This window comes from Lithobates pipiens, unplaced genomic scaffold (genome assembly GCF_037356315.1).
Source record: "Lithobates pipiens isolate NorthernLeopardFrog02 unplaced genomic scaffold, aLitPip1_a1.2 Scaffold_13, whole genome shotgun sequence".
Taxonomy (NCBI): Eukaryota; Metazoa; Chordata; class Amphibia; order Anura; family Ranidae; genus Lithobates; species Lithobates pipiens.
In genome coordinates, this window is record NW_027507718.1 from 207,778,702 (window position 1) to 207,792,608 (window position 13,907).

The 13,907-nt window shown below is 49.5% G+C and overlaps 1 protein-coding gene across 1 annotated transcript in view; it reads left to right on the forward strand.

The window, feature by feature from the left end:
* The window catches only part of PRKG2 (protein kinase cGMP-dependent 2), a 150,047-nt gene that overhangs the window by 74,288 nt on the left and 61,852 nt on the right, over window positions 1–13,907 (forward strand). Inside the window, exon 8 of the mRNA XM_077476170.1 lies at window positions 5,608–5,702. Coding sequence (XP_077332296.1) covers window positions 5,608–5,702 — 95 coding nt within the window. The remainder of the gene's footprint in view (window positions 1–5,607; window positions 5,703–13,907) is intronic.

Consider the following 13,907-nt stretch of genomic DNA (forward strand, 5'->3'; position numbering starts at 1 on the left):
AGCATCAGGGAATGCCTAGACCCACAGGTGTCCGACTACATCGGGTTAACGGCCGATGTGGACACTCTGAGAAGTGATGAACCCCTGGACTACTGGGTAGGCAGGCTTGACCTCTGGCCAGAGCTTGCACAATTTGCAATGGAAATGTTGGCTTGCCCCTCGTCCAGTGTCCTGTCCGAAAGGATGTTCAGTGCAGCAGGGGGGATTGTGACCGATAAGCGTACTCGCCTAGCTCACGACAGTGTTGACTACCTCACATTTATAAAAATGAATGAGGCATGGATCTCGGAGGAATTCAACACATTTGACCAGTAGACCATGTATATGCATAACTCTATAAACGATTTATATAATCTAGCACATGGACCTTTTTTCTACCTTGGCTCACTTGTACAAAAAAAGCACACCGTACTATATATAACCTCCTGTTTGAAGAGGTTGAGCGCTGTCATATTTTTCGGTCCCGTAACAAGTTGCTGGTATCAGTGCTGGTGTCAGTGCTCTCTATCACGGTGCTGGTGTGGTATCAGTGCTCTCTATCTCGGGCTGGTGTCAGTGCCCTCAATCATGGTGCTGGTGTGGTGTCAGTGCTCTCTATCACGGTGCTGGTGTCAGTGCTCTCTATCACGGTGCTGGTGTCAGTGCTCTCTATCACGGTGCTGGTGTCAGTGCTCTCTATCTCGGTGCTGGTGTCAGTGCTCTCTATCTCGGTGCTGGTGTCAGTGCTCTCTATCTCAGTGCTGGTGTCAGTGTTCTCTATCACAGTGCTGGTGTCAGTGCTCTCTATCACAGTGCTGGTGTCAGTGCTCTCTATCTCGGTGCTGGTGTGATGTCAGTGCTCTATATCACGGTGCTGGTGTCAGTGCTCTCTATCACGGTGCTGGTGTCAGTGCTCTCTATCTCGGTGCTGGTGTCAGTGCTTTCTATCACGGTGCTGGTGTCAGTGCTCTCTATCTCAGTGCTGGTGTCAGTGCTCTCTATCTCGGTGCTGGTGTGGTGTCAGTGCTCTCTATCACAGTGCTGGTGTCAGTGCTCTCTATCTCGGTGCTGGTGTCAGTGCTCTCTATCTCGGTGCTGGTGTCAGTGCTCTCTATCTCGGTGCTGGTGTCAGTGCTCTCTATCACGGTGCTGGTGTCGGTGCTCTCTATCTCAGTGCTGGCGTCAGTGCTCTATATCTCGGTGCTGGCGTCAGTGCTCTCTATCACGGTGCTGGTGTCAGTGCTCTCTATCTTGATGCTGGCGTCAGTGCTCTCTATCTCGGTGCTGGTGTCAGTGCTCTCTATCTCAGTGCTGGTGTCAGTGCTCAGTCTCTATCACCGTGCTGGTGTCAGTGTTCTATCTCAGTGCTGGTGTCAGTGAGGGAGATAGCAGCGGAGAAGCCAATCAGCAGGCAGTGCCAGCACCATGGCTGAGGATCAGCACTGGGCTGGCACTTCCGGACCACCGCAGTGGAGCCCTGCATAGGTGGGGGTAAAGGCCGGGCAGAGGGAGGGGTCAGGGGCTCGAGCACAGGTTGGCACACTGGGACACTGGCACAGGACTGTGCTGCCCTGACTGTGGCACTGATCATCTCCTGTACCCCCTTCATAGCCTGGCCTGACCTTGCCTCTCCTCCATGGCCTTCATGCGCTCCTGAATTTGCAAAATTTCACAGATAAAAAAAGAATGCTTGTCGTTGTCGATCCCAGATTCACTTAATACTTCTGGTATGTCAGTGTCCATGTTGTGGGACTATGTGTGCACAGCTAGTAAGTATTTTGTGGCTGAAAATATGACCTGGAGGTTTTTAAGGTTCGCCTGCCATTAAAGTGAATGGGGTCCGCCGCGAACCGCACATTTGGGCACGTTCGCGGATTGCGTTTGCGAAACGTCGTAAGGTCGTCCATCACTAGTTGGGATTTTTATTTACCAAAAACATGTAGCAGGATACATATTGGCCTAAATTGATGAATAAATTATTTTTTAAAAAATATATATATTTGGTATGTTTCATAGCAGAAAGTAAAAAAAAAATAGTTTATTTGTTTATAGTTTTATATAAATTAAAACTGCAGAGGTAATCAAATACCACCAAAAGAAAGCTCTATTTGTGGGAAAAAAGGACATAAATTGTATTTAGGTACAGCATCGCACGTCAGCAAAATTGTGAGTTAAAGTAGTGCAGTGCCATATCGCAAAAAATGGCTTGGTCATGAAGGGGTGTAAACCTTCTGGGGCTTAAGTGGTTAAAATACCCACAGCCCTGTAGTCTAGGATGGCAAGGCACCCCCCGATGCTTCTCCTTCCTATCCTTCCTCCGCAGTTTTAGGCCCATTCACACCTTTAGCATTTTGTACTTATAAGTGCCAATTCACTCAGGGAGAAAAAAATGTATTGTTTTCTGTTGTGGTGGTTCACATTTCCACTCCAAAATGCCTAAAGCCAAATACCTGAAGCTCAAAAAAAAAAAATGTGTAGCTTGATTCGGGCAGATTGGTGCATTTTTGAAGCAGCTGAAAGCAGAAACACTTAGCAACAAATGATGTAAGAGACTATAGTTTTCTCTATTGGCTAATACAAAAGTTCCACTCAGTCCACAAAATGCTGTGTGTTGTGAGCCCACAAAAGGATTTTGGAGTTGCATTTCTGGCAGAATAAAGGGTATTTTTTTGTATTTGCAGGGTCTTTGAAGAGATAAAATTTGGGGTGCATGTATTGCGGAGATGTTTGTTTTTTGTTTGCATTTTGCCTTGGAATATGATTTAATAATTGTATGATGATTTTCATTCTATAACACTGTACAGAACTGAAGCACTCTTGCCAACTTATGGTGCAGAGCAAATGAATTACTTTTTATGGTAGAATTACACAAACTGTATACTTTTTTTTTCTTCCCTTTATCTTTAAAACACATTTTATGTTCCGTGCCTTCCACTGTTGCCACGCCAGGTTTATGTCACCACTGCATAAATAGTAATTAACTATTCAATAGTGGATTTAATTGTTCAATTTTGTGTGATCAGTAAAAATCAGATATAGCAGCGCTGAACTCCGTCCAACATAAATCACTTCACAAAGCATAATATTATTGTACCTGAGCACTTGCAATACATGGAATAGGAACACTCAATTTTCACATGTGTTTTGACAAATTTTGTTACAATCAGCTTTTTTTGCTGTGTTTTGCCAAAGAATATAAAGCAGGGGAAGCTTGTTACTGAAATACAAGCTAAGAAAACATGATCAGTGAACCTCAAAATGAACAGCTATGGGTGGCTGTGTTATTAAACCAGATTTCACACCATAAATACACAGATTACTCTGAACTCAAATTTAAATAAACCCAATATCATTTCAATTTTAAAGGTAATGTTGTTTTAATGATTTAATCTATAGCTATTTAATGGTAATACTGTAGGTCTTGGGTAATAAAGAATAAAACCCACCATGGCTTATTACAAAGATGAGTGAAAAGAAAAGGAACAAATGCCCAGAACAATCCAGTCCTGAGGTTTACACAGCCCTGCCATGGCAGCAGACTCAAGCAGATGAGAATTCAGCCCCGGAAGAATTTGCCCCCTTCCTGACCAGGCCATTTTTTGCGATACTGCACTGCGTTGCTTTAACTGACAATTGCGCGGTCGTGCAACGTTGTACCCAAAATTCATGTCCTTTTTTTCCCCACAAATAGAGCTTTCTTTTTGTGGTATTTGATCACCTCTGCGGTTTTTATTTTTTGCGCTATAAACAAAAGAAGAGTGATAACTTTGAAAAAAACACAACATTTTTTACTTTTTTCTATAATAAATATCCCAAATGAAAAAAAAAGTCTACATCAGTTTAGGCCAATGTATTGTGTATAATGTCAATTTATTCTACATATTTTTGGTAAAAAAAAATCACAAGAATTGTATATTGATTGGTTTGTGCAAAAAGTATAGCGTCTACAAAATAGGGCATAGATTTATGGCATTTTTATTATTATTTTAATTTTTTTACTAGTAATGGCAGCGATCAGCGATTTTTAATGGGGATGCGACATTGTGGTGGACAGATCGACACTTTTTTGAGACCAGTGACATTTATACAGTGATCAGAGCTAAAAATAGCCACTGATTACTGTATAAATGACACTGGTGGGGAAGGGGTTAACACTAGGGCATGATTAAGTGGCTAAATGTGTTCCTTCAGTGTGTGTTCTAACTGTGGGGGGATGGGAATGAGAGGGGGAGGAGATAAATTTGTTCCTAAGCATTAGGAACAACAGATCTGTCTCCTTTCCCCTGACAGAACAGGGATCCGTCAGGAGCGATCGCGGGTGCCTGGTGGACATCGCGGCCCACTGGGCATGTGCATCGACTCATGCGCTATATCCCTTAAAGCGCTCGCCGTACAGATTCGTACGCCGTACAGATTCGTGCAGGGGAGCCATTCTGCTGTTGTCAAAGACGGTGGGCAGTCGGCAAGCGATTAAAGTAGTATTATGCTGGGATCACACTATGTGTGCCGTGGGGCACAGCAGGGGTTCGGTGTGTCCCTGCTCTCCGTTTCAAGTATGAATTTGTACCTGAATTCGGACCTGAAATGGAGCCAAAGATGCACAGGACGCTTCTGCTGTGCGCTCTGTGGCTGTCCCGGAGATGTGTGAGCCAGCTCCATTGAGAGCCGGTCACACTCTTCTGTTATGTGAATTGGATGCAGGGAAATCCCTCCAATGTGAGGAAATCACAGAGTGTTGCCAGGATCACCAGAACGAGTGTCCCCATTGGAAGATTTCCCCTCCATTACCTCTCAGGTGTCAACCCAAATTTTTTTTTTATTAGACTCACTTTTGATGATAATGATAGACAGGGCCGTCTTTTCGCATGGGTACGCTGGGTAGTTGTCCAGGGGCCCCACTTGCCGTCTTTCTGAGCGGGCACCCCTGGGCCATTCACCTGGGGCCTCGGCCCCCTTCCAGGGCTGGCGCGCTGCTACCTGCAGGAGTGTGTACCGGAGGTGGAGAGGGAATGTCTGCTGCTGGGGATCGTGCAGGGGCGACAATCGCATGCAGTACACTGACAGATCCCTCCCCTGGCTCCCCCAGCTGCAGAGCTGTTTGGCGGCTCAGGGCTCTGATTGATGCCGAGGAGGTGGCCTGCCTCCTTCATTGTCAATGGTCTGGACTCATGAGGGAGTGTGGCCAGGCAAGGGGTGACCCCATCTGTCACTGGAGGGGCGGAGTGGCCAGCCTCAGGGATGATTGCACGGTCCTTCTGGGCAGAGCAACATGGAGATAAAAAGAAAAAAGTCTCTAAAAATGCTGTTTTCTTTTTTATGCAGCAACTGGACTGAGGGAAATTGGGTTGAAAACTGCGGCTCACTGGCATTTTTTAATGTTTTTGATCCATTGAAAAAAAAAAGTTTTTTTTCTTCAAAAAAAAAAAATGCTAAAAAAAAACACTAAAAAACGCCAATAAACGCTAAAAAACGCTATTGCAAAAATGTTGAAAAAAGTTGAAAAACTCGCTGCAAAGCTACCGGCGTTTTTATAATGTTATTTTAACTTCCAGTGTGCATGAGGCCTTAATGTGATATTGTGTTCTTTGTTCTTGTATTCATTATTAAAGCAATATATGTTAATTGCAGGTGAAAGTTACACAAACTAGTGAAGGCTGCGATGAACCACAATTAATTAAAACATTAGAAAAAGGAGATTACTTTGGAGAAAAGGCCCTTATTAGGTGAGTACATTCTGATTTTATTGGTGCTTTGTGTAAAACCTCAGGGAGTTAAGGAGGAAGTAAACCATGATGGGTTTTACTTCCTTTTTTGTTCCCTGCTAATTAAAAGCATAATGTACTAGTATGCAGGCCCCACTGCAGGCCCCATCCATGTTCGCGCCTCTTCCTTCCAGGGCTGTGGACTCCACCTCTGTGACTGGCTGGAGTCACATGATGTCACTCCCACAAATGCACGAGGGAGCCACTAGTCACGGCAATTGCTAGTGAAGAAACGGCACTGAAGGTCGTTTCCTCACACCACATGCGCCAATGACATCATTGGTGCAGTACAAAGTTTAACTATAAACCGCATAGAGGGTTCTTGACTGTAAGAGTGGCAAGGATGGTCTCAGTGGGGAGCATTGATAATTTCAAAAAACTATTAGATAAGCACCTGAATGACCACAACATACAGGGATATACAATGTAATACTGACAGATAATCACACACATAGGTTGGACTTGATGGTCTTTTTTCAACCTCACCTACTATGTAACTATGTAACAAAGTAAATATCTCTTAAAACGTAAGATGTTTAGGAGATATTTACAGTGCCTATAGATAAACCTTATTCTAGGCTTACCTATAGGTACAAATGTCTCAGGGAAGTTTACAACTTCTTTAACAAAGTGTATGTAAAGGTTAATGTTTTCTTCTGTAGCGTTGCCTGTATTTCCTGTCCTTCTATGGCTCTAAAGTCATTATCCTCTCCTTCCTGACTATTGTGGACAATTCCTGTCTCTAGGTGACACCAGCCCCAAGTGGTTGTAAACCCTTACAAACCACTTTGACCTACAGGTAAGCCTAGATTAAGGCTTACCTGTAGGTCCAAGCAATATCTCCTAAACCTATATGGTTTAGGAGATATTTGCCCGAAAATGGGCACCGCTGTCTACGGCGCATGCGCCGTAGACAGCGGCGCGCAGGCGCACTAAACGCGGCAGTTCCAAGAATGGAGCTGCCGCATTTGTCGACTCCCGTGCGCATGCGCGGGAGTGACGTCATCGCGGCTACGCCGAATGACATTGGCGGAGCTGCGAGACGCGACTCCCGTGCGCATGCGCGGGAGTGACGTCATCGCGGCTTCGCCGCTGTCATTCGGCGGAGCTGCGAGACGCCACCAGCAAGATGGATGCGGCGGACTACAGGGGACAGCGGCGACTTCGCTGGCTCCTGTGTCAGGTAAGTGACACATAATGGGCTACTATGCGATGCATAGTAGTCCATTATGCTTTACCTTTGCAGGGAAAAAAAGAGGAAGTAAACTCATCAGGGTTTACTTCCTCTTTAACCAAGCATACAGTAGATGTCATACTGGTTTTCTCATCCCTGCTGTACAATACAAGCCAGTGTGCCAATGCCTGTCTGACCACCACAAATCCAACATTTGCATAACCCCCTTTCTCTATGACCAGCACATGCAGAGTAATCATCTTTTTTGGAAATGATTTTAGAAACCTTATGAACAAAATAGATCCTGGCGAAATATTCTGTAAAACCTACCTATGCAGTATATATCCTTGAAGTCTATATAAATAAATCATTTTCATATTTCTTCCACCATTAAATCTTTATCAGGAATGCATTTAGTCCTATGTATAGGACTTTTTTTTTTAGTTTTGGATAGCATGAGGTTAGATCCTTTGTCAATTTTTTATTGTGGTCTGAGTCCCTGCTGGGGGATTCCCTCTCTATTTGTGCTAATGACCCGCAGACAGAAAAAAGTGAAAGTTCTAAATTTTGTCATGAGAGCAAAAGGTGAGGGGAGATCTTCCAATGGGAAGGGAATTCCATTTACTTCTTGCTATTGCATCTATAAGACTGGAAGTAAAAGAAAATCTCCCCAGCAGGATATAGACAACATAAAGTGTGTGCCAGTCGGAACACAGATCACTGGGCAACACTGGGTTGGTTGCATGGATGAGTATGTGAATTGATCAAAACCCAGCATTAGATAAACTGAAACCTAAAAATTATTAATTTGGGTGAAAAACTTCCTCTCCAAGTGTAAATCGTATAGCTTTTTTTTCCATGTGGGTTTGATACTCCTAATCTTATCCCATGTTGCCACATCTATTTTAAGATGCTCAGTTTGAAAACTGAGATGTCAAATTTAAAGTTTCACTTATCAACTTTCCTTTGCAGTGAATTGATTCATAGGCTCATTTACCTCAACTTTTAATAAGACGTGGAGGTTCGTAACAAACGTCTCTAAAGCCTCTCTAACAGGGGCGGACTGACAACTTATGGGGCCCCCAGGCAATAGGAAATCATGGGGCCCCCTGTGTCCCTGTCCATACGCAAACCACACAAAACACCAACTTATTGCACAGCGCCCACATTACATACATTAGTCCCTTCCCCCTTTAGCTACAGTGGCTGCAGCTAAGGATGTACACATGCTGCAGCAGGAATTATACCTCCTGTTGCTTTTGGTGGGTGATTTTGACCCATTCAAGTAAATAGGACCACTCTGCAAACACCTTGCAACTTTGTGCAATGCACGAAGTTGCAGCATGCTAGTGTGGGATCCAAGTGGTTAAAGCAGGTGATGAAGAGGCATTACAAATCTTAACCCTTTTTTTCGCTGTACTGCATAAGGTTGCACGGCCTTTTGCAAAGCAGCCCCATTCACTTGAATGAGTTACGCTTGGCAGGCACTACACTGGTTAAGTGTGACAGGGTGTATAATTCCTGCAGCAAATGCAACACGTGTAAACCCCTGGCCACTACAGTTAAAGGGGGTGTGGTTGGGGGTGAGAAAAAAAACAGGGCTCAACTATGAGGTTTTACCACCCCCAAACTGTGAATGTAGACAATCCCTAACTGTCCTGAGATAAGAGAGAGGGACTCCTGAGATAAGGACAGAGAGGGGGTCCTGGGATGAGAGCAGAGAGGGGGTCCTGGGATGAGAGCAGAGAGGGGGTCCTGGGATAAGAGCAGAGAGGGGGTCCTGGGATGAGAGCAGAGAGGGGGCCCAGGAGTGTCAGCAGAGAGGGGGTCCTGAGATGAGAGCAGAAAGGAGGCCCAGGGGTGAGAGCAGAGAGGGGGTCCTGAGATGAGAGCAGAGAGGGGGGTCCTGAGATGAGAGTAGAGAGGGGGTCCTGAGATGAGAGCAGAAAGGGGGCCCAGGGATGAGAGCAGAGAGGGGGTCCTGGGATGAGAGCAGAGAGGGGGTCCTGGGATGAGAGCAGAGAGGGGGCCCTGGGATGAGAGCAGAGAGGGGGCCCTGATATGAGAGCAGAGAGGGGGTCCTGAGATGAGAGCAGAGAGGGGGGTCCTGAGATGAGAGCAGAGGGGGGGTCCTGAGATGAGAGCAGAAAGGGGGCCCAGGGATCACAGCAGAGAGGGGGTCTTGAGATGGGAGCAGAGAGGGGGTCCTGAGATGAGAGCAGAGAGGGGGTTCTGGGATGAGAGCAGAGAGGGGGTTCTGGGATGAGAGCAGAGAGGGGGTCTTGAGATGAGAGCAGAGAGGGGGTCCTGAGATGAGAGCAGAGAGGGGGTTCTGGGATGAGAGCAGAGAGGGGGTCCTGAGATGAGAGCAGAAAGGGGGCCCAGGGATGACAGCAGAGAGGGGGTCTTGAGAAGAGAGCAGAGAGGGGGTCCTGAGATGAGAGAAGAAAGGGGGCCCAGGGATGACAGCAGAGAGGGGGTCCTGGGATGACAGCAGAGAGAGGGTCCTGGGATGGGAGCAGAGAGGGGTCCTGGGATGGGAGCAGAGAGGGGTCCTGGGATGGGAGCAGAGAGGGAGGGTTCTGGGACGAGAGCAGAGAGGGGTCCTGGGACGAGAGCAGAGAGGAGTCCTGGGATGAGAACAGAGAGGGGGTCCTGAGATAAGAGAAGAAAGGGGGCCCAGGGATGACAGCAGAGAGGGGGTCCTGGGATGACAGCAGAGAGGGGGTCCTGGGATGAGAGCAGAGAGGGGGTCCTGGGACGAGAGCAGAGAGGGGGTCCTGGGACGAGAGCAGAGAGGGGGTCCTGGGAAGAGAGCAGAGAGGGGTCCTGGGAAGAGAGCAGAGAGGGGTCCTGGGACGAGAGCAGAGAGGGGTCCTGGGACGAGAGCAGAGAGGGGTCCTGGGACGAGAGCAGAGAGGGGTCCTGGGACGAGAGCAGAGAGGGGTCCTGGGACAAGAGCAGAGAGGGTTCCTGGGATGAGAACAGAAAGGGGGCCCTGGGATGACAGCAGAGGGGGGGCCCTGGATGACAGCAGAGGGGGGGGGGTCCTGGATGAGAGCAGAGAGGGGGGCCCTGTATGACAGCAGAGAGGGGGGTCCTGGGACAAGAGGCAAGCAGCATCTCTTTGGTTTTGGGGAGTGTAACAGGATATGTGCTGTGGGATACTTTTGGATTAGGATTGGGTAAAGGACTTGTCCTAATAGGGGGATCGGATTTGTAATCTCCCCACACCACCCCACCTTGCAGCACAAGTTTGCTGCTCTCCAAAAGCAACCCCCACCATCACTTCTCAGTTTATGCATCCTGACCCCCCCCCCCCTTCTTGGTTACTGGGACGGTCACAGTGTGTCCCCCTCCCCTATCAAACTATATACACACCGCAGATGACCAGCACAGCTCTTGCAGTGGATGTCTTTCCTCCCCGGCTCCTCCCACCTCCTGTCTGTGTACACCGGAGCCAAGGAGGAGGTTCCTCTATCAGCTCTCTGTGTGATGTGTGTAGGCTCAGTGGGGAGAGATGCCAGTGTCAGCTGTAAGTTCTGGAGAGGAATGATCGCTGTGTGGGGAACCCGGGCACCCTGAAACACATGTGGGGGAGGTGTCCTGACTCTCAGTGCTCACGCTAGCGTGCCCCTGTCAGAACAGATACCGGAGCTCAGTGCTGGAACTTGTTACAGCACTGGGCTCCATGATCAACACAGACTACCAGGAGCCTCTCATGGGGGCCCCCTGCTGGCCCCGGGCCCTTGGGCAACCGTGTGTATGCTCCATCGGAAAATTGTTGTCGGACTTTCCACCAACAAATGTTGGCTAGCATGACTTCAGATTTTCTGCCAACAATGTCTGTCAGATTTTCCGATCATGTGTACACAAGTCTGCCTGACAAAAGTCCAAAGTACAAACACGCATGCTCGAAAGAAGAAGCGGTCGGTCTTGTAAACTAGCGTTCGTAATGGAGAATTAACATTCGTGACATGGCAAATTATGAGATCTCAAAATGCAGCACACAATTCTCTTCTTCTTTAATGGGATAATAATGAAGCTGCTTATACTGATGGAGTTACCGTATTTATCGGCGTATAAAACGCGCTGGCGTATAACACGCACCCCAAGTTTAGGAGGGAATTTTAAGGAAAAAAACTTTTAGGAGGGAAGTTAAAGGGAAAAAAAAACCTTACATTTATATGCCCATCAGTGTCATCTGCAGCCTTGTCCACCATTGCAGCCTTGTCCACCATTGCAGCCTTAAGCCGCGTACACACGGGCGGACTGTCTGGCCAACTTAGTCCGCCGAAACACATTTCAGCGGACAGTCCGCTCGTGTGTGGGCTTCAGCTGACTTTTTCAGCGTGCAGTCTGGCGGACTAAGTATTTCGGAATTTCCGTAATACTGTCCGTCGGACTCGCATTTCGGCGGACAATCCGCCCGTGTGTATGCCAGTCCGCCGTACTTTTGAAATGAGCGGACTTTTCCCGCCCGGAGAAAAGTCAGCTCATTTCGAGCGGGTATCCAGGTAGGCGGGGCCCGCGAAGGAGACGTCGCTGGCCCCGCCGCCTGGTATGGACTTAAAGGGGAACCCCAACGCCGAAAAAAATCGGCATGGGGGTCCCCCCAAGTCCACAACAGACCCTTGTCCGAGCACGCTACCCGGCCGGCCAGGAAAGGGGGGCGAGCGAGCGCCCCCCCTCCTGAGCCGTACCAGGCCGCGTGCCCTCAACATGGGGGGGGTGCCTTGGGGAAGGGGGGGCCGCGCGGCCCCCCCACCCCAAAGCACCTTGTCCCCATGTTGATGAGGACAAGGGCCTCTTCCCGACAACCCTGGCCGTTGGTTGTCGGGGTCTGCGGGCGGGGGGCTTATCGGAATCCGGGAGCCCCCTTTAATAAGGGGGCCCCCGGATACCGGCCCCCCACCCTATGTGAATGAGTATGGGGTACAATGTACCCCTACCCATTCACCTGTAAAATAAAAGTACCAAAAAAAACACAGCACACGAGATAAAATACTTTATTGCACAGCTCCGGGGGTCTTCCGTCTTCGGGGGTCTTCTCGCCGGACTCCTCCGCTATCTTCTTGTAGCTCTTTTGCTAGCGGAGGAGTCCGGCTTTCTTCCTCGCCGCCGGCCTCTTCTCCCGACTTCGGGGGTCTTGTCCCCCTCTTCGGTTCTTCTGCCGGGCCACCGCGCCTTCTTATAGCTCTTTTACAGGCGGTGGCCCGGTCTTCTGTCGCCGCCGCCTTCCGTTCTTCTTCTTCTTCTTCTCCAGGAGATGTTGCCTCGACGATCTCTCCGGCCGGAATGCCAGGGACGCACTGCGCGGCCACTTATATAGGGACAATGGGGCGGTGTCACATGGCTTTATGTCACATGGGTTGGTGTCACATGGTGACTCCGCCCCTTACGATGTCATAGTCCCCATGTGACATCAACCCATGTGACCAACCCATGTGACATAAAGCCATGTGACACCGCCCCATTGTCCCTATATAAGTGGCCGCGCAGTACGTCCCTGGCATTCCGGCCGGAGAGATCGTCGAGAAGAAGAAGAAGAACGGAAGGCGGCGGCGACAGAAGACCGGGCCACCGCCTGTAAAAGAGCTATAAGAAGGCGCGGTGGCCCGGCAGAAGAACCGAAGAGGGGGACAAGACCCCCGAAGTCAGGAGAAGAGGCCGGCGGCGAGGAAGAAAGCCGGACTCCTCCGCTAGCAAAAGAGCTACAAGAAGATAGCGGAGGAGTCCGGCGAGAAGACCCCCGAAGACGGAAGACCCCCGGAGCTGTGCAATAAAGTATTTTATCTCGTGTGTTGTGTTTTTTTTGGTACTTTTATTTTACAGGTGAATGGGTAGGGGTACATTGTACCCCATACTCATTCACATAGGGTGGGGGGCCGGTATCCGGGGGCCCCCCTTATTAAAGGAGGCTCCCGGATTCCGATAAGCCCCCCGCCCGCAGACCCCGACAACCGACGGCCAGGGTTGTCGGGAAGAGGCCCTTGTCCTCATCAACATGGGGACAAGGTGCTTTGGGGTGGGGGGGCCGCGCGGCCCCCCTTCCCCAAGGCACCCCCCATGTTGAGGGCACGCGGCCTGGTACGGTTTAGGAGGGGTGGCGCTCGCTCGCCCCCCTTTCCTGGCCGGGCGGGTAGCGTGCTCGGACAAGGGTCTGTTGTGGACTTGGGGGGGACCCCCACGCCAATTTTTTTCGGCGTTGGGGTTCCCCTTTAAGTCCATACCAGGCGACGGGGTCAGCGACGTCTCCTTCGCGGGCCCCGCCTACCTGGAGACGCGCTCGAAATGAGCGGACTTTCCTCCGCGTGTGTGGGCGAGTCCGTTCATTTCAAAAGTAGGGCGGATAGTATGGCGGACTTAGTACGCCGTATTAGTCCGCTCAAAAAGTGGTGTGTGTGGTCAAGTCCGTTTATTCGAAAGTATGACGGACTGTCCGTCGGATTGTCTGATGGACTAAGTTGGCCAGACAGTCCGCCCGTGTGTACGCGGCTTTATGCAGCCTTGTCCAACATTGCAGCCTTATGCAGAATTGTCCACCAGTGCAGCCTTATGCAGCCTTGTCCACCAGTGCAGTCTTGTCCCCCATTGCAGCCTTATGCAGTCTTGTCCCCCATTGCAGCCTTATGCAGTCTTGTGCCCCATTGCAGTCTTGTCCCTCATTGCAGCCGTGTCTATTTTATTTTTTAAAAATGCCGCCGCCGAGATACAGAGCCGGATGTGTATCTCGGCGGTGTGCGGTAGTTCTCGGCAGGCCTCCGGCCGCCTTCGGCTCTTCTCGGCAGCTTTCGGCCGTTCTCGGAAGCTTTCGGCCGCCGAGAAGAGCCGAAGGCAGCCGAAAGCTTCCGAGAGTGGCCGAAGGTGACCGAAAGCTTCGGAAGGCGGCCGAAAGCTGCCGAGAAGAGCTGAAGGCTGCCGAAAGTCGCCTTGAAGAGCTGAAGGCGGCTGAAAGCCGCCCAGAGGCTCCGAATTTCGGTGGATCGGCG